This window comes from Giraffa tippelskirchi, chromosome 3 (genome assembly GCF_054371585.1).
Source record: "Giraffa tippelskirchi isolate mGirTip1 chromosome 3, T2T-mGirTip1v1.2.pri, whole genome shotgun sequence".
Taxonomy (NCBI): Eukaryota; Metazoa; Chordata; class Mammalia; order Artiodactyla; family Giraffidae; genus Giraffa; species Giraffa tippelskirchi.
In genome coordinates, this window is record NC_137277.1 from 44,783,159 (window position 1) to 44,801,730 (window position 18,572).

At 39.3% G+C, this 18,572-nt stretch overlaps 1 protein-coding gene across 3 annotated transcripts in view; it reads left to right on the top strand.

Moving 5' to 3' along the window:
- The first annotated feature begins 7,467 nt into the window (after window positions 1–7,467).
- Window positions 7,468–18,572, top strand: part of ATAD5 (ATPase family AAA domain containing 5) — a 35,790-nt gene continuing 24,685 nt past the window's right edge. For all 3 annotated transcript variants that reach the window (XM_081579698.1, XM_081579700.1, XM_081579699.1), the window contains exons 1-4: window positions 7,468–7,918; window positions 11,106–13,027; window positions 14,005–14,113; window positions 17,502–17,657. In XM_081579698.1, the coding sequence (XP_081435824.1) occupies window positions 7,853–7,918; window positions 11,106–13,027; window positions 14,005–14,113; window positions 17,502–17,657 (2,253 nt within the window). In that variant the 5' untranslated portion in view covers window positions 7,468–7,852. The remainder of the gene's footprint in view (window positions 7,919–11,105; window positions 13,028–14,004; window positions 14,114–17,501; window positions 17,658–18,572) is intronic.

Sequence of the window (18,572 nt, forward strand, 5' to 3'; positions counted from 1 at the left end):
AACTGGACTAGGGGACTTCCTTGGTGGTCCAGTGGTTAAGAATCTGCCTGCTAATGTAGGAGACACGGGTTCAACCCCTGGTCTGGGAAGATTTGAAATGTTTTTGTTGTTGTTCAGTCACTAACTTGTGACCAACTTTTTGCATCCCCATAGATGGCAGCATGCCAGGCTCCCCTGTCCTTCACCATCACCCAGAGTTTGTTCAAATTCTTGTCCATTGAGTCAGTGATGCTATCTAACCATCTCATCCTCTGTCACCCTGCTCTCCTTTTTTCCTTCAATCTTTCCCAACATTAGAGAATTTTCCAATGAGTCAGCTCTTTACACCAGGTGGACCAAGTATTGGAGCTTCAGCTTCAGCATCAGTCCTTCCAATGAATGTTCAAGGTTGATTTCTTTCTTTCTTTTTTTTTTAAGGTTGATTTCTTGAAGGATTGACTGGTTGGATCTCCTTGCAGTCCAAGGAATTCTCAAGAGACTTCTCCAGCACCACAATTCAAAAGCATCAGTTCTACAGCACTCAGGCTTCATTATGGTCCAATTCTCACATCCATACATGACTACTGAAAAAACTATAGCTTTGACTATGCAGATCTTTGTTGGCAAAGTGATGTCTCTGCTTTTTAATATGCTGTCTAGGTTTGTCATAGATTTTCTTCCAAGGAGCAAGCATCTTTTAATTTCATGGTGGCGGTCACTGTCTGCAGTGATTTTGGAGCCCAAGAAAATAAAATCTGTCACTGCTTCTACTTTTCCCCCTTCAATTTGCCATGAAGTGAAGGGACTAGTTGCCATGATCAAGCCAGTTTTTTCACTCTCCTCTTTCATCCTCATCAAGAGGCTCTTTAGTTCCTCTTCACTTTCTGTTATTAGAGTGTTATCATCTGCATATCTGAGGTTGTTGTTATTTCTCCCAGCAATCTTGGTTCCAGGTTGTGAGTCATGGCATTTCACATGATGTACTCTGCATAAAAGTTAAATAAACAGGGTGATGATATACAGCCTTGTTGTACTCCTTTCCCAATTTTGAACCAGTCAGTTGTTCCACGTTCGATTCTAACTGTTGCTTCCTGACCTCCATACAGGTTTCTCAGGAGACAGGTAAGGTGGTCTGGTATTCCTATCTCTGTAAGAATTTTCCACAGTTTGTTGTGAGCCACATAGTCGAAGGCTTACCATAGTCAATGAAGCAGAAGTAGATGTTTTTCTGGAATTCCCTTGCTTTCTCTATGATCCAATGAATGTTGGCAATTTGATCTACGGTTCCTCTGCCTTTTCTAAACCCAGCTTGTACATCTCAAAGTTCTCAGTTCATGTATTATTAAAGCCTAGCTTGAAAGATTTTGAGTATAACCTTGCTAGCATGTGAAATGAGCACAACTGTATGGTAGTTTAAACATTCTTTGGCATTGCCTTTCTTTGGGATTGGAATGAAAACTGACCTTTTCCAGTCCTGGGCCACTGCTGAGTTTTCCAAATTTGCTGACATATTGAGTGCAGTCCTTTAACAGCATCATCTTTTAGGATTTTAAATAGCCCAGCTGGAATTCCATTACCTCCACTAGCTTTTTTCTTAGAAATGCTTCCTAAGGTCCAGTTGACTTCACTCTCCAGGATGTCTAGCTCTAGGTGAATGACCATAACCATCATGGTTATCTGGATCATTGAGATCTTTCTTGTATAGTTCTTCTGTGTATTCTTGCTACCTGTTAGTCTCTTCTGCTTCTGTGAGGTCTTTACTGTCTCTATCCTTTATCATGCCCATCCTTGCAGGAAATATTCCCTTGATGTCTCCAATTTTTTGAAGAGATCTCTAGTCTTTCCCATTTATTGTTTTCCTCTATTTCTTCGCATTGTTCGTTAAAGAAGGCCTTCTTATCGCTCTTTGTTATTCTCTGGAACTCTGCATTCGGTTGGGTGTATCTTTTCCTTTCTCCTCTCCCTTTCATTTCTCTTCTTTCCTCAGCTTATTTGTAAAACTTCCTCAGACAACTGCTTTACCTTCTTGCATTTGTTTTCCTTTGGGATGGTTTTGATCACTGTCTGCTGTACAATGTTACCAACCTCTGTCCATAAGTCTTCAGGCACTCTATCAGATCTAATCCCTTGAATCTATTTGTCACCTCCATTGTATAATCATAAGGGATTTCATTCAGGTCATACCTGAATGGCCTAGTGGTTTTCCCTACTTTCTTCAGTTGAAGCCTGAATTTTGCAATAAGGAGTTCATGATCTGAGCCACAGTCTGCTCCAGGTCTTGTTTTTGCTGACCTGTATAGAGTTTCTCCATCTTTGGCTGCAAAGAATATAATAAATCTGATTTTGGTATTGACCATCTGATGATGTCCACGTGTAGAGTCGTCTCTTGCGTTGATGGAAGAGAGTGTTTGCTATGACTAGTGGGTTCTCTTGACAAAACTCTGTTAGCTTTGCCCTGCTTCATTTTGTACTCCAAGGCCAAACTTGCCTGTTACTCCAGGTTATCTCTTGACTTCCTCATTTTCCATTCCAAACCCATATGAGGAAAAGGACATCTTTCTTTGATGTTAGTTCTATAAGGTCTTATAGGTCATCATAGAACTGGTCAACTTCAGCTTCTTTAGTATCAGTGGTTGGGGCATACATAGACTTAGATTACTGTGATGTTGAATGGTTTGCCCTGGAAACAAACTGAGATCATTCTGTCATTTTTGAGATTGCCCCCGGGTATTGCATTTCAGACTCTTTTGTTGCCTATGAGGGCTACTCTATTTCTACTATGGGATTCTTGCCCACAATAGTAGATATAATGGTCATCAGGATTAAATTCTCCCATTCTTGTCCATTTTAGTTCACTGATTTCTAAGATGTCAATATTCATTCTTGCCATCTCCTGCTTGACCACGTCCCACTTTCCTTGATTCATGGACCTAACATTCCAGGTTCCTATGCCATATTGTTGTTTACCGCATAGGACTTTACTTTCACCACCAGACACATCCACAGCTGAGCATCGTTTCTTCTTTGGCCCTGCCGCTCCATTCTTTTTGGAGCTATTCATAATTGCCATCTGCTGTTCCTCAGTAGTGTATTGAACACCTTCCAGCCTGGGGGGGTTGCCTTCTGATGTCACATCCTTTTGGCTTTTCACACTGTTCGTGGGGTTCTCACAGCAAGAATATTGGACTCGTTTGCCATTCCCTCCTTCAGTGGAACACTTTTTGTCAGAACTCTTCACTATGACCCATCCAACTTGGGTGGTCCTGCAGGGCATGCCTCATAGCTTCATTGAGTTACACAAGCCTCTTCACCACGACAAGGCAGTGATCCATGAAGGAGAGTGGAACAGTAGAGAACACAAAAAGCACTAGTGAGTTCCACAAATTTTGGAAGATAGGAAGTGGAGGAGTAGTGATTGCCCAAGACTACTACAGGAATTTATATCCAAAACTGCAGAAGAGGAACCATTCAGAAATGGGCTAACTCCCCCTGAAGACTCCAACGAAATTCAGGCTATGTATCCTTTAAAAATACTTAGTCACTTAAAAAAACCCACAACCTATATTCTGACATTCCTTTTCTTATCCTATTTCCTGCATTATTTTCTCCTTAGCATTTAGTTCTATCTTACCTGAATAGCCCATGGGGTCGCAAAGAGTCAGACACAACTGAGTGACTTTCACTCACTCACTGCCATATATTTTACTTATCTATCATTTGTATTATGTGTGTCTACCAACTAGAATATAAATCTTAAAAGGAGAGGAATTTTGTCTGTTTTGTTTACAGCTGCTTTGTTCACAGCTGGCATATATCAGACACTCAGTATTTATAGAATGGATGGAAGGATGAATAGCACAGCACATTACAATGAGTTATGGGACTAACTTGGGGGATATCTGTTAATATTAGAGTTAGATATTTTAGGTCCATTGCCCTAGTCCATGCATTTAGGTTATTCTTCCCTACTGCTTCCATGAAACTACATGAGATATAAACACCTCTGCCCCTAAATAGGGACTTCCCAGGTGGCACTAGTGGTAAAGAATCCACCTGCCAATGCAGGAGACATAAGATACGAGGGTTTGATCCTGGGTTAGGAAGATTCCCTGGAGGAGGGCATGGCAACCCACTCTAGTATTCATGGCTGGAGAATCCCATGGACAGATGAGGTTGGTGGGCTACAGTTCATAGGGTTGCAAAGAGTTGGACAAGACTGAGCAACTGAGCACCCACTCATGCCCCTAAATAGATTGGAGAAACTGAGTGGTCCAGAGAAAAGACCTCCACCTATTAATACTAGGAAATTTCTCAGTGAAAATGCTAGTTCATCTTCTGATCATCCTACTGTAGAACCCACTAATGAGTCCTGCCCATGCTGAAAAACTTCAATCAGTGTTAACAATTTTTTGAAATAGCTTTATTGAGTATTTGCAATAAACTGCATGTATTTAAAATATATAATGTGATTAACTTTTTCATGGGGAACCATTACCATAACCAAGATAACGAACATTTCTATCACTCCTCAAACTTTCCATGTAACGCATTCTTTTGTAATCCATGCCTTCTTCAACTCCTGAACATAGGCAATGATGATCTGCTTCCTGTCAGTAGAAATTAATTTGCATTTTCTCAAATTTTAGAAAAATAGACTCATGCAGTATATACTCTTTTTTCATCTGGCTTTTTTTACTCACCAGAAGGATTTTGAGATTCATCCATGTTGTTTCATGTTTTGATAGTTCATTTATTTTTACGACTGAGTAGTATCCCATAGTATGGATATGTTTATTAACTTACCTGTTGATAGGTTGTTCCCAGATTTTTACTATTACAAATAAAGCATCTATGAACATTTGTGTACAAGTCTCCATAATTTAACTATATTGAGAATGTGGGAGGAGAGGAAGAGTGAAGGGTGGTGTTACAAGAGAAATCCTTAGCCACCATAACAGAACATTAGTGAATACTGTTTAAAATTGTTAGATCAGGAGATAGCTGTGTAAAGATACTGGATTATTTAAATATAAGCAGATATTTATAGTGCTAGAAGAATTTTGAAAGCGGTTGCCTCTGAGAAATAGAACTGGGTGTTGAAATAGAAATTAGGTGTTTTTTGATTAAAAGCTTTGTGATGCTCTTTGACATTTTTAACCAAATACAGGCATTACTTGGATGAATATAAAAGCTAACAATAATTTTTAAAAGTAAGGATTAGCCAGATGGGGAAGATGATAAAAAACAACATAGGCACATTGTAAATGCTAAATTGCCATACAAATATGACAGCTCATTTAATTTAAAATTAATAAATGCCATAGGCTCCTAAATAAATTTGTGTAAAATACTAACTCGATATCTAAAAATAAATTCAGTGAAAATGCTTAACAACACAACACATTTTAAATGTGTAGTTTTTTTGAAGACTAAAAAGCGCTGCATACTCTAGAAACCAGCAATTCCACATCTAGGTGTGTATCCTGGAAAAGCACTACTTGTGTTCAATGAGACAAGAATGTTCATCAACTCACTGTTTGTCTAACAGAAAACTGAAGGCAATTTAAATGATCATCACTAAGGAAATGGATAAATAAAAGGTGCATAATTGGGTGAAATGCTCGGGAATGAAAGAGAATGAATTAAGTGGACCTGTATCATGGCTAGCTCTTGAAGACAACGAAAAGAAAATTGCTGAGTGATATTTACGTTGTTACCTTCTGTGTAAAGAAAAACGAAGCTAAAGATTTTTCTACAGATATTTTTATATGTAGTTTTACATACATTTATGTATCCATATACGTGGAATTCTGGATCGAACCCGGGTGTCCGGTGTCCTGCATTGCAGGCAGATTCTTTACCGTCTGAGCCACCAGGGAAGCCCCCAAAGAAAGTCTGCAATACTATCCACCAAATAGGTAATATTGGCTGCCTTTGCGGCTAAGAGGAAGAAACTGAATTTGGAGGTGCAAGTCAGAGAGATTTTCAGTTTTTTTCAGTAATTTTCTAATCGATTCCTCCTCCTTCTCCTCCCCCCACCCAACTCTAGCTCCGCCTCCTGCTCCTCTTCTCTGTCCTAGAGCCGCGTTCTTATTCTACACGAGTTATAAACAAACCAAACCAAAACAAAACAGTTTATACTTAGAAGTGCAGTCTCCCTTCCTGTAAAACCTTATCAAGGTTAACAATTTTCAAAGAGAATGTAATTACCACTAATTTCATTGGAGATATTTGTACTCTTTATGTTGTCCAGACAGTAGCAAATACCATAATGACAGACACAATTACTCAACAATTAAAATCAGTCTGCATAACCCGATGAACAAGGTGGCTTCTCGTTATCATTTGATAGGTCTGTGTATATATCTTGTTTCAGCTCTTACACATCGTGTAGTAGTTATGCACTCAAACAATTTACAGTCTGTAAATTGCAAGTGTCATGTAAAAAAATGTAAAGCTAAACGTATGTATGAAAACAATGCAAAAGACATATGAAATTATCCTAACCAAAAATTAGCGTACTACTGGTACCCAGGGACAATTCGGACACACGCCAGCCAGCTGAGGCGATGATGGTGGGCTCGTAGCTGCTCGCGCGGATAAAATCCACAGGAAGAAATGAGTTCAATTAGGACTAAAAAGTCGAACACACACACACACAAATAAATAAGAAAAACAACTGGGGGGAAAAAAAGGAGTAAAAAGTCGAAATCTTGGATCCCCCAAGTGGGCGTGTCTCGAGGTAGGACGCTCTGCCAAAATAACGTTTTAGTCCGTGTGGGAGGAGTGTAATAAGCAATCATTATTCCTTTTTCGGTATTTCTTGAATTTTCACTCTTAAATAGGGGCTAATCTGGGGCATCAAAATATAGGGGTTTAGGGAATTCCCTGGCCGTCCAGTGGTTAGGACTCCGCGTTTTCACTACTGAGGGTGCCGGTTCAATTCCTGGTGGGGAAACTGCTGCTGCTGCTGCGTCGCTTCAGTCGTGTCCGACTCTGTGCGACCCCATAGACGGCAGCCCACCAGGCTCCGCCGTCCCTGGGATTCTCCAGGCAAGAATACTGGAGTGGGTTGCCATTTCCTTCTTCAGTGCATGAAAGGGAAAAGTGAAAGTGAAGTCGCTCAGTCGTGTCCGACTCTTCGCGACCCGATGGACTGTAGCCTACCAGGCTCCTTTGTACATGGGATTTTTCAGGCAAGAGTACTGGAGTGGGGTGCCATTGCCTTCTCCTGGTGGGGAAACTAAGATCCCATAAATCGGCCAAAAAAAAGTATACGGTTTTAATTTTGCCACCAACGGACTTAGTCAAAGCACATCCTCATGCGTGAAACTGGGCGTTAGAAGTTTGAAATCTGCAAACTCCCCGCTATTTTTATATTCTCGATCAAACAGTCCCGCCTCCCGCAGGCTTGTCGAAGAAGTATTTTGGCCCTCTCGGCTCACCGTCCGCGCAGCCTCCGGAAGCAACCTAAGCTCCGCCCCCTGCGCGCCAGTCGGCGCGAAAACCCAATTGACAAGAACTCCCTCCGAAGCCCGGGGGTTGGTTCTGCGTTCGACCTGCTTTTCCCGCGGGACCCCTAGCCCCGATCACTCAGGACTGGAGCGCCCGCCTCGGGGGCACCCCGCGCTCATCTACCACGCCCGAGGGTTCTTGCTGCCCGCGCTTTCTCACCGCCTCTTCCCGCGTTCGACTCGGCTGAGCTGGGCCCAGCCTCTGCGACCACCCCGGGCCGTGGGCGCTGGGGAGTCCTAGGCGGACCCCGCGGCCCAGGTCCTCGCTCCTGCTGGAGTCGGCCGCCTCCATGGCCTCCCGACAAGCCGGGCCGGGCCGCGCAAGGTCCTAGGAACTGGGATTCCGGAAAGCAGGGAGCATGGTGGGGGTCCTGGCCATGGCGGCGACAGCTGCTCCCCCTCTGGTGAAGGACTACGAGATTGAGGTGAGCTTCAATATCTCCGTTTGTGAGGAGTGATCCCAATTTAGGATCTATGAGGGCCAAGGAGGGACCTGGTGAGGCCCCACAGAGTTGTGACATTTTGTGCAACAGTTGCTGGGGTGTATCGTTTCTTGAAGACGTGATAGGTCCTGACAAACGTTAGGATTGTGAGATGTTTGCGGGGACTTCAGGATGCCTAGTTAAGGACCAGTTCCCAGATCCTGAAATGTTGGAACTGGAAGTTTTGGACTTGGTTAATGTCATGAAGGATCCCACTGTCTAGTTTGAGTTCATGATAAGGAAGCAGAGAACTTTAACGTTGAAAAGAATCTTTGAGTTCTGCCTGTCCACCCGAATCCACCAGCTCTAGGAATACCGATTAGATTGTCACTACAAGAATCAAACAGAACCCTTCATTTAAAAACCACTTTCTCATTCTTCTATAGCTTAAGATACTGCAGTTAGAAGTCCCACCTTGCCATACTGTTATTCTCTTGTGTTCATCAAGTTTCAGTGAAATGTACTAGCAGTTGTTAAAAAGAGCTTCTAACACCATGAAGTAGTGAAGTAGCATCTTAAAGTAGATGGTTGCTATATTTTTACCCCTTTTCATCTCAGGCTCGCATTCTATCTGATGTATATATGCATACTGTATGTATGTCCTTAAAGTGAGCCAAGATGTATATTCACTTATGTAATTGGGACTCTTTTTAGAATTGAGTTCTGTTGTCTACTTGTTATTAGTTGTTATGCCAGTGCTTGTTTGCTGAATCAAGGCAGTTGGTCTGCTTGTCTTAGGTGTGAAAAAGAACTTTTAATACTGGAATCACACAGTTCTTGCTTTTTGTTTGGGCAGTTTTCCCATCTTTTTGTTACAGTTGCTGCTTTTGATGCCCTGCTTAGAGGGTTATTTCATAGTAATAATATTTACTGTTCAGTATTGGATGGGTTTATCAACTCTGTGATGAGGTGTTACTATCTGTATTCTGCGGATGAGAGGTTAAGTAGTAATTAAAAGTAAGTTAAACTAGGTTGTTGTTCAGTTGTTAAATTGTGTCTGACTCTCTGTGACTCCGTGAATTGCAGCATGCCAGGCTCCCTTGTCCTTCACTAGCTCCCTGCTGCTGCTGCTGCTGCTGCTGCGTCGCTTTAGTCGTGTCCGACTCTGTGCGACCCCATAGACGGCAGCCCACCGGGCTCCCCCGTCCCTGGGATTCTCCAGGCAAGAATACTGGAGTGGGTTGCCATTTCCTTCTCCAATGCATGCAAGTGAAAAGTGAGAGTGAAGTCGCTCATTCGTGTTCGACTGTTCTCGACCCCATGGTCTGCAGCCTACCAGGCTCCTTTGTCCATGGGATTTTCCAGGCAAGAGTACTGGAGTGGGGTGCCATTGCCTTCTCCACTATTTCCCTGAGTTTGCTCAAACTCACATCCATTGAGTCAGTGATGCCACCCAACCATCTAAATTAGGTTAGAAGAAGTAAATTAGAAATTTAAAAGTAATTTGCTTAAGGTCCCACACTAGTAGATGACAGAACCAGCACTTGAACTTAGATCTGCCTAACTCCAGAGCCTATGGTATACCACCTCTGATACCAGTTCAGGATAATAATACTAACAGCTCACCATCATTTTCTTCTAATACATTTATCACTTCATTTTAAGAGGTAAAATTTTAATCTGTTTGTAATTTATTTTGCCTTATATTTATCCAAAGGGTTAGAAATTTGCCCCAATACTTTTTATTAACTACTTCTTTGCCCACTGACTTGAGTGCCATTATCATATGCCAATTCTTAAATATCTAAGCCTTTTTCTGACTTTCTAATCGGTTCTGTTAAATTGCCTATTCATGCATCAGTGCTATGCTTTAATCATGATAGCTTTATAATACATTTAAATTTTCTAGAAGTATAATTTCTTTGTTACTTATCTTTTAAAAAAAAGGTTTCCTTGTTATTCTGGCAAATTTATTCTAACAAATGAACTGAAGGAAATTAAAAGTAACGAAAAGACTGATGGAGATTTTTTTATAAGGGCAATGAATAGTGTAGGAGGCAGGCTGTAACTGTTTTAATCAGTTCAGTTCAGTCGCTCAATCATGTCCGACTCTGTGACCCCATGGACTGCAGCACGCCAGGTTTCCCTGCCCATCGGCAACTCCTGGAGCTTGCTCAAACCCATGTCCATCAAATCGGTGGTGCCATCCAACACTTCATCCTTTGTTGTCCCCTTCTCCTCCCACCTTCAATCTTTCCCAGCATCAGGGTCTTTTCAAATGAGTCAATTCTTCGCATCAAGTGGGCAAAGTATTGGAGTTTCAGTTTCAGCATCAGTCCTTCCAATGAATACAGGACTGATTTCCTTTAGGATTGACTGATTTGATCTCCTTGCAGTCCAAGACTCTCAAGAGTCTTCTCCAACACCACAGTTCAAAAGCATTGATAGTTTGGTGCTCAGCTTTCTTCATAGTCCAACTCTCATAACCATACGTGACTACTGGAAAAACCATAGCTTTGACTAGACTGATCTTTGTCATCAAAGTAATGTCTCTGCTTTTTCACATGCTGTCTAGGTTGGTCATAGCTTTTCTTCCAAGGAGCAAGCATCTTTTTTTGTTTTAGTGTATTAAAATAGTGGAAAATCTTATTTATTTGTAAAGTGCCCAGTATAATTTTTGCTTAATTAGTAAATTTTGGGATCCTAGGCTTGTTCACTGTGTACCTGTTTCTTGGAAATAGTTAGAATAATTTGTTTACTTTTAACTAAAAAACCATAAAGGGAATGGAAACAATATTTATAAAGTTCCTATCATGGGTCAGACTTTATGTGTTGTATGTAACATGTTTATTGCAAATTCTGTTGGAATGTGTGGTACTATTTGAAGGTTATTAAGTGAACAGAGGCCAACAGTAATTAATGTATTTGTACACAAATATAGTGTCCTTGAAACTTTCTATTGAAGTATGCATACAGTAAAGTACACAAGTTATAATTGTATAACTCAATGTGACATTGAGATTTGATTGTAGGTTTAAGTTTAAAGTTCTTTTTCTTCCTAATATATCATGTTTATCAAGTAAGGAAGCCGTCTTTTTTTTATCCCATTACATAAAATAATAAATCCGTGTTTAAACTTTATAGTATTTTGCTTGAAATAAGTGCTTTTTTTCTTCTTTTAAATTGACAGGCATGCAAGAAGCGAAGGAAAGATGATGACAGAACTTCTTGCAGAACAATCACAAAGTATTTATCACCCATGGGGAAGACTGGAGACAGAGTTTTGTCTCCACCCAAATCCAATAATATTCTAGATTACTTTAGAAAGACTTCACTCACAAATGAGAAGACTCAGATAACAAAAAAGTGCAAGACAAAGTTATCCACACCATTGCCTGCTGACAGTGGCAAAGACTGTAAAACACCTTTGGAAATGCCCTCAAATACAGAGTGTAAGAAGAGAAGAAAGAGATTAAATTTATCTCATCGACTAAGTAGTATTAAAACTGAACATGAATCTCCAATTGAAATTAACAGTGATGAGAGCAAAGAAGACTGTAGTTTAAAGAATGATTTTGTGGAAAGTGGTACTTCCGCTTTACTTGGCAAGAAACCTGTCGAGGTACTTGGGGAAAGTATTCAAAGTATCAAAAAACAATCAAGCACTATTACCTCCAAAAAACGTTCTAAGAAAGTAAATCCTAAACATGGGCCCTCAAAAAATGATCGCAGAACATTGAGAAAAAGGAAGCACAGAGAAGTCATAGATCTATCTGAAAGCTTACCTTTAGCAGAGGAACTAAATTTCCTTAAAAAAGATGGTAACGATAGTAAACAGATAGGGCCTTCCCTAACTAATGAAATCAAAAGTACTGCAAATGATGCTGAGCCTAGAGATCAAATAACTGAAATAGCCCCGTTAAATGATAGTATAATAACTGTCTCATATGAGGAATTTTTAAAAAGTCACAAGGAAAATAAAGTGGAGCAGACACCAGACTCTACAGTGTCGATTTGTATTCCTTCTGAAATTGCTGAAGATACAGTCAGAAGTGGTTGTATGAGTGACCCCGAAACCTATGAAATTTCCCAACAGACCCGCTTTAAGACAGTCACTGTTCTGGCACAAGTTCACCCCATCCCCCCCAAAAAGACAGGGAAAATACCCTCCATTTTCTTGAAACAAAAGCAGGTGGAAATGGAAAGTAGTCTGTCTGATCCTGAGAGTGAACAGGCAGTTCAGAAAAGAAAATCTAATGTTGTTGTACATGAGGAAGAACTAGAATTGGCGGTGTTGGAAGCTGGAAGCTCTGATGCTGTGAAACCTAAATGCACTCTAGAAGAAAGACAACAGTTTATGAAAGCATTTAGGCAGCCAGTATCAGATACCCTTAAAAATGGAGTCAAAAAGTCTTCTGATAAGCAGAAAGAGCTCAATGAAAAATCTTTAAATGAGGAAGGAAGAGACAATAATTCTAAAAAAATTATGGAAAATCGTAATATCCATATGGTTTCAAATGGCAGTTCACAGCCCCACACTGATCAAGGAAGTTTTCCTAAGGAGAAAAGTAAAACACTGAAGAAAAAGAATAAAAAAATGTTAGAGACTGGTGGTATTCCAGCTGAAAATAGAGAGGGAAATACTCAGGAAAAAGAAACAACTGTTTCCTTTAAAGAGAAGCAAAATCAAAACAGGCTTAGAATGAGTTTAAGACAAAAGAAAACAGAACTTTTCAAAAGCAGCACATTACTTAACAGGGAAAGCCTTGTTGGTGAATGTACAGCAAATGATGACCCTCTAAAGATTTCCTCTCCGTGTAATAGTAAGTCTTCAAAAAAACCCAGCTTACAAGCTAAGGATAAGGCGATACAGTCTAAAGCTGAGACTGAAGACAGCTTGGGAAATATTTCTACACCCAAATCAAGCAGAAGATCTGTAAGAAGTAGCAGCACGCCTGCTACAATAATTGTTCAAGGTACTGATTCTGAAGATGCAGAAGATGATAGTCCAATCAAAGCTTCTACTCCAAAAGCAGCCAGCTTATCAGAGAAGCATCGCTTATATACAGCGGAATTAATAACAATACCCTCTGATTCAGAGAGTCCTATTAGGTAAAAGTTTTGTTTTGTTCTCAAGTTCTGAATATTCTGTGTAAGTTATTAGATTCAAAGGAAAAGACGTCAAGCACTGGAGAGTAGTTTGTTTGTTTTTTCCCCCTAGAACACAGCTTATTTATAAGAGAAAACAGCATTTCAAAAATGTTGCTTATTTTCCATACTTAAAGTCAGGTATGCTTTCAGAGGAATTCTGAATGTATTTTAGATGAGCTTTACACTCTTGTTTATCATAGTTGCTAATTCCTGGAGGAATATCCTTCAAATATGAATTCTGTGCATTTAGCAAACATGAGATTAAAACTAAGTTATAGAACTTTAGGTAAACTGAGCCATATACTATGAGATATATACTTGCATGCTGGTTCTGGCTAATGTAAGAAAGACTTTGAAGTGAAGTGAAGTTGAGTGAAAGTTGCTCAGTCGTGTCCGTCTCTGTGACCCCATGGACTGTAGTCCATAGAATTCTCCAGGCCAGAATGCTGGAGTGGGTAGCCTATCCCTTCTCCAGGAGATTTCTTCCCAACTCAGGGATCGAACCCAGGTCTCCCACATTGCGGGCAGATTCTTTACCAGCTGAGCCACAAGGGAAGCCCAAGAATACTGGAGTGGGTAGCCTATCCCTTCTCCAGGGGATCTTCCTGACCCAGGGATGGAACTGGTGTCTCCTGCATTACAGGGAGATTCTTTACCAACTGAGCTATCAGGGAAGATAAGAAAGATCTTAGGGGCTAATTTTCTGGAAAACTTATGATTTACAAAAGAAGCTCTATGTTTTCTAAGAGTTTAATATTGAGTTTGGCTTACATTTGAACCAGTAACTTGAAACTAATGGAGGGTTTGTTTTTTTTTGTTTTCTACTTCAGAACTGTCCATAAATTAGAGCTCTAGTTGGTTGTTTACTATATTTAATTGAAATTCTTAGATATTATAATCATAAAATATTTGTCAGTATCTTTCTGGTTTGCTTTCAGAATGAAATTCACCAGAATTAGTACTCCAAAAAAATCTAAGAAAAAATCTAAGACAAGGTCTAAGAAATCTGAAGCTGCTGATGAAGACTTTGAGACTCAGACTAGAAAGGTAATTGAAATATTAGGGAGTCCTGTAAGTGGTATTCTGTTTTCTAAAACAACAACCACTACTTTTGGAAGTGATATGCCAAAAGAAGATTCACATAATTCATAGACTGATTTATGTTAACGACAACCCTTTACTATTTTTGACTATTCACTCTGTGAGTTAGCTTATTAAGAGATCAATGTATCTTGTTGTGAGATGAAAGCAATTGATAAAGACCTTGTAGTTTACTTAGAAAAGGTTTTCTTTTTTTTTTTTAATAAATTTATTTATTTTAGTTGGGGGCTAATTACTTTACAATATTGTAATGGTTTTTGCCATACATTGACATGAATCACCCATGGGTTTACATGTGTTCTCCATCCTGAACCCCCCTAGAAAAGGTTTTCTTAGTCACAGTTATATTCCAATCATTTTCCTTAAGGCTGCTTACAGAAATAAGCATGATTGAATTTTTGTTTTATTTCTATAGATTAGAGGTAAAAAGTGGGGTCTCTCAACCCTAGTACTGTTGACATTATGGGCTGAATAATTCTTTGTTGTGGGGGACTGTCTCATGCATTATAGGGTGTTTAACAGTAACCCTGGCGTCTACACATGAGATGCCAGTGGCAGTCCAACTCGCCCAGCACTGACAACCAAAAATGTCTCCAGACATTGCTAAATATCTGCTGGAGGGAAAAATCACCCCCAGTTGAAAACCACTATCCTGAAAGGAGAATGTGTAGGAATAGTTTAGCTGCTTTTGTAAAACAAACTGCTTATCCCCTCTGTGAGAGAATTAGATTCTCTCTTGGGTGAGTAGATACAAGTGTGTGTGTCTAAAAAGCTACCAGGGTGATTCTAATGTAATCCTTGGGAGAAAGCCCCTGCCACAGAAAGTTGGTATCTCCTTTGTTTTTCTTTAACAGCTGTCCTTTTTTTTTTTTTTTTTGACAGCTTATCACATTCCAGGTATTATGCTTAGTACTCATACCATTAATCTCATGAAGTAAATATTTAGCCCTCTTTTGAAGGACAGTGGTGCCAAAGAAGGTTAAAACATTTTTGAGAGTTGAAGTGATACACAGTGCATTTTAAGCTGGGGGCATGGGAAGAGGGCCACCAGAAGCTGATAAATAGGAAGAAAGCACAGAACTGTCAGGACGGAAGTTCCTATTATATTAGAAATAAGTAAGAGCTGGGAGGACAGGCAGCTTGGTCACAAAGGAGAGTATTGGAAATGACTGTTTATTGAGGTGATAGGATTATGGTTGATTTTAATTTTCTTCATTTTTCTGTTTTTTGTTTTTCTATAAATAAGAACTTTTAAAAACTTTTATCAGAAAAATAACTATTAAAAAAAAAAACAGTTTCAAGTAATAGCAGAACTTGCCAAAATGCATCTGTTTTTTTTTCCCACGCGTTTACTAAAACAGATCTCTTTGTTAACTGGTTCAGTGACGGAGTTGTTAATTTAAATTTAGCTGGATTATTACCTTAAGGTTTATCACCAGCCTGTCAAAAATTTTGCTACCAGAACAACAGATATCTATCACTCTACTCCTGTAAAGCAAATCCCTAACATTCCTAACCTACTTATGTACTGAATACCCATGCCTGTCCTTTTTTATTTTTATTTTTTTATGCCTATTCTCAACATTTTTTTAAAAACATTTAAAAAGTTTTGAAGAAATGCAAACATTTGTTTAAAAAGCACAGTAGTATATACATATAACAGTGAAAGATTTTTAAAATTTTTTCTCTCTTACTCTGTTAGGGGTAACCCACTTTTAATAGTTACAAGTTTATTAGTCCAGACTTTTTCCTATGCTTAAATAGATATGTCATTTTTAAAAGTGATCGTATATTGTAAACTGTTTTATAGCTTGTTTGCAATGTGTTTTTAATCCAAATGTAAAAACTTGTAGAACTCAAAATATGGAAAACACATTATCTGGAAGATAATATTTAAATGGACAAAGTTGCTTAGTACATCAGTGACAGAGCCAGACCTGTAGGCTAGACTTTCTACTTTTCTAGTGCTCTTTTCTATACCTACTACCATTTCAACTTCTCTCCAAAGGATTCAGCCTAAAAGTGACGGAAAACAAAGAAAAGATGCCATATAGATGGAAATAACCAGCAATTCCAATCTGTATAGACATCTATTTTTTTAAAATTTTATATACAGTCATCTTTCTGGGTGTTTTTTAACAAATGTAATTATATTTATCTGGATAGATTTCAAGTAAAAAATGAAGGCAAACCGAGTATAATTAGACACATTTTAATGTCATTTCCATGGTAAAATTTGAATAGGCATTTTTTTGGTCCTTTATCTGGTGTGATCTGTGATTATATTTTTCTATTACGTATATATTTAGTGGACTTCACTTTTTAGAGCACTTTCAGGCCCATAGCAAAACTGAGCAAAAGGTACAGGTTTCCCATATACCCTCTGCTGCCCCACAGGCAAAGCCTCCCCCATTATCAATATCAGAATAGTACATTTGTGATCATTGATGAACTTACATCGATACATCATTATCACCCAATGTCCATGGTTTATTTATTTATTTTTTTAAGTCTTTCAAAAAAACCATTTATTTATTTATTTATTTAGGACTTGCTTTGCAAGGGATTTCTCTAGTTGCAGCAAGTGGGGGCTACTTTTTGTTGCAGTGCCCGCCATTCTCTTGTGCGGCACAGGCTCTAGAGCTCTGGCTTCAGCAGTTGTGGGAATGGGCTTAGTTGCTGCATGGCATGTAGAATCTTCCGGAGAAGGCAATGGCACCCCACTCCAGTACTCTTGCCTGGAAAATCCCATGGACGGAGGAGCCTGGTAGGCTGCAGTCCATGGGGTCGCTAAGAGTCGGACAGGACTGAGCGACTTCACTTTCACTTTCATGCATTGGAGAAAGAAATGGCAACCCACTCCAGTATTCTTGCCTCGAGAATCCCAGGGACGGTGGAGCCTGATGGGCTGCTGTCTGTGGGGTCGCACAGAGTCGGACACGACTGAAGCGACTTAGCAGCAGCAGCAGCAGCAGCATGTAGAATCTTCTGGGACCAGGGCTTGAACCCGTGTCGCCTGCATTGGCAGGCAGATTCTTATCCATTTCACCACCAAGGAAGTCCCCATAGTTTAAGTTAAGGCTTACTCTTAGTGTTGCATATTCTGTGGGTTTAGATAAATGTATACTGACATGTATCCACCGTTATATTAATAGTACCATCCAGAGTAGTTTTGCTGCCTTAACAATCCTCTGTGCTCTCCCTGTTCGTCCCTTCCTTTTCCCCTGACAACCACCAGTCTTTTTACGGTCTCTAAAGTTCTGTCTTTTCTATTTTTCTATTATTAAATATAAAATATTTGCCAGAAACCTAAATTATTCACGTTTGTGTTTAGGTAAGCCGTGCTTCAAAAAATGTATCAAAAGCAAAACAATTGATTGAAAAAGCAAAAGCTTTGCATATTAGTAAGTCAAAATCTACTGAAGAATTAGTGACACCTTTAAGGCGTTCATCTAGACATCAGACGCTTCCTGAAAGATCAGAAGCAGAAGTAAGTATTACAGATATTTAGTGGTATGAATTTTGTTCTCTTCTGTTTGGAATGAGAGAAGGAAACCATTATAAAATTATAAGATAGAGTACGTGTAGGAAGCCTTGAAGTTGTAGGAAGAATATAATTTTCCATTCTTTTTTAAAGGACTTTGGCTCTCTTTTGCCCACAGAATACAATCTGAATCCTTATCAAGTCATTCAAGACCCTTCATAGACAGAACTAGTTCCTACCTTTCCTTAAAACAACCCCCTTCCTCAAATACACACTTTTCACTCTGTCTTACTAAATTATTCATTTCTCTCCAAAGGATACAGTTTTAACTCTTTTCAGTTTGTAGTTTCACCTTGAAATGTGTATTAGGTACTCAGTCCTACTGGAAGAATAACTACTCAGATTTTAAGATCCTGCTAAATGCCACCATCTTCTGTTTTTTAAAAACTACAACAACAACAATTTTATTATAGAGATATATAGCTTTATTAGAGAGATATAATTTCCATACCATATAGTTTGCTGTTTAAAGTATGCACTTCAGTCATAGAGTTGTGTATCCATCACCACAGTCAATTTTAGAACATTTTAATACCTCCAAAAGAACCCCCATTGTCCTTAGCTGTCACCTCCCAATCTCCTCTCCCTCAGCCCTAGCCAAACTGTATAGATTTGTCTATTCTGGACATTTAATACAAATGATATATTATCACATATAATACTATATGTGGTCCATTGTATCTGGCTTCTCTCATTTAGCATAATGTTTCAAAGGTTCTTCCATGTTGTAGCATTAGTGTTTTCTTCCTATTTATTGCCAAATAATACCCCATTATACAGAAATACCACATTTTATTTATCAATTCATCAGTTGTTGGACATTAAACTATCCACTCATAAATTAGCTCTCCCTCTGTCCCC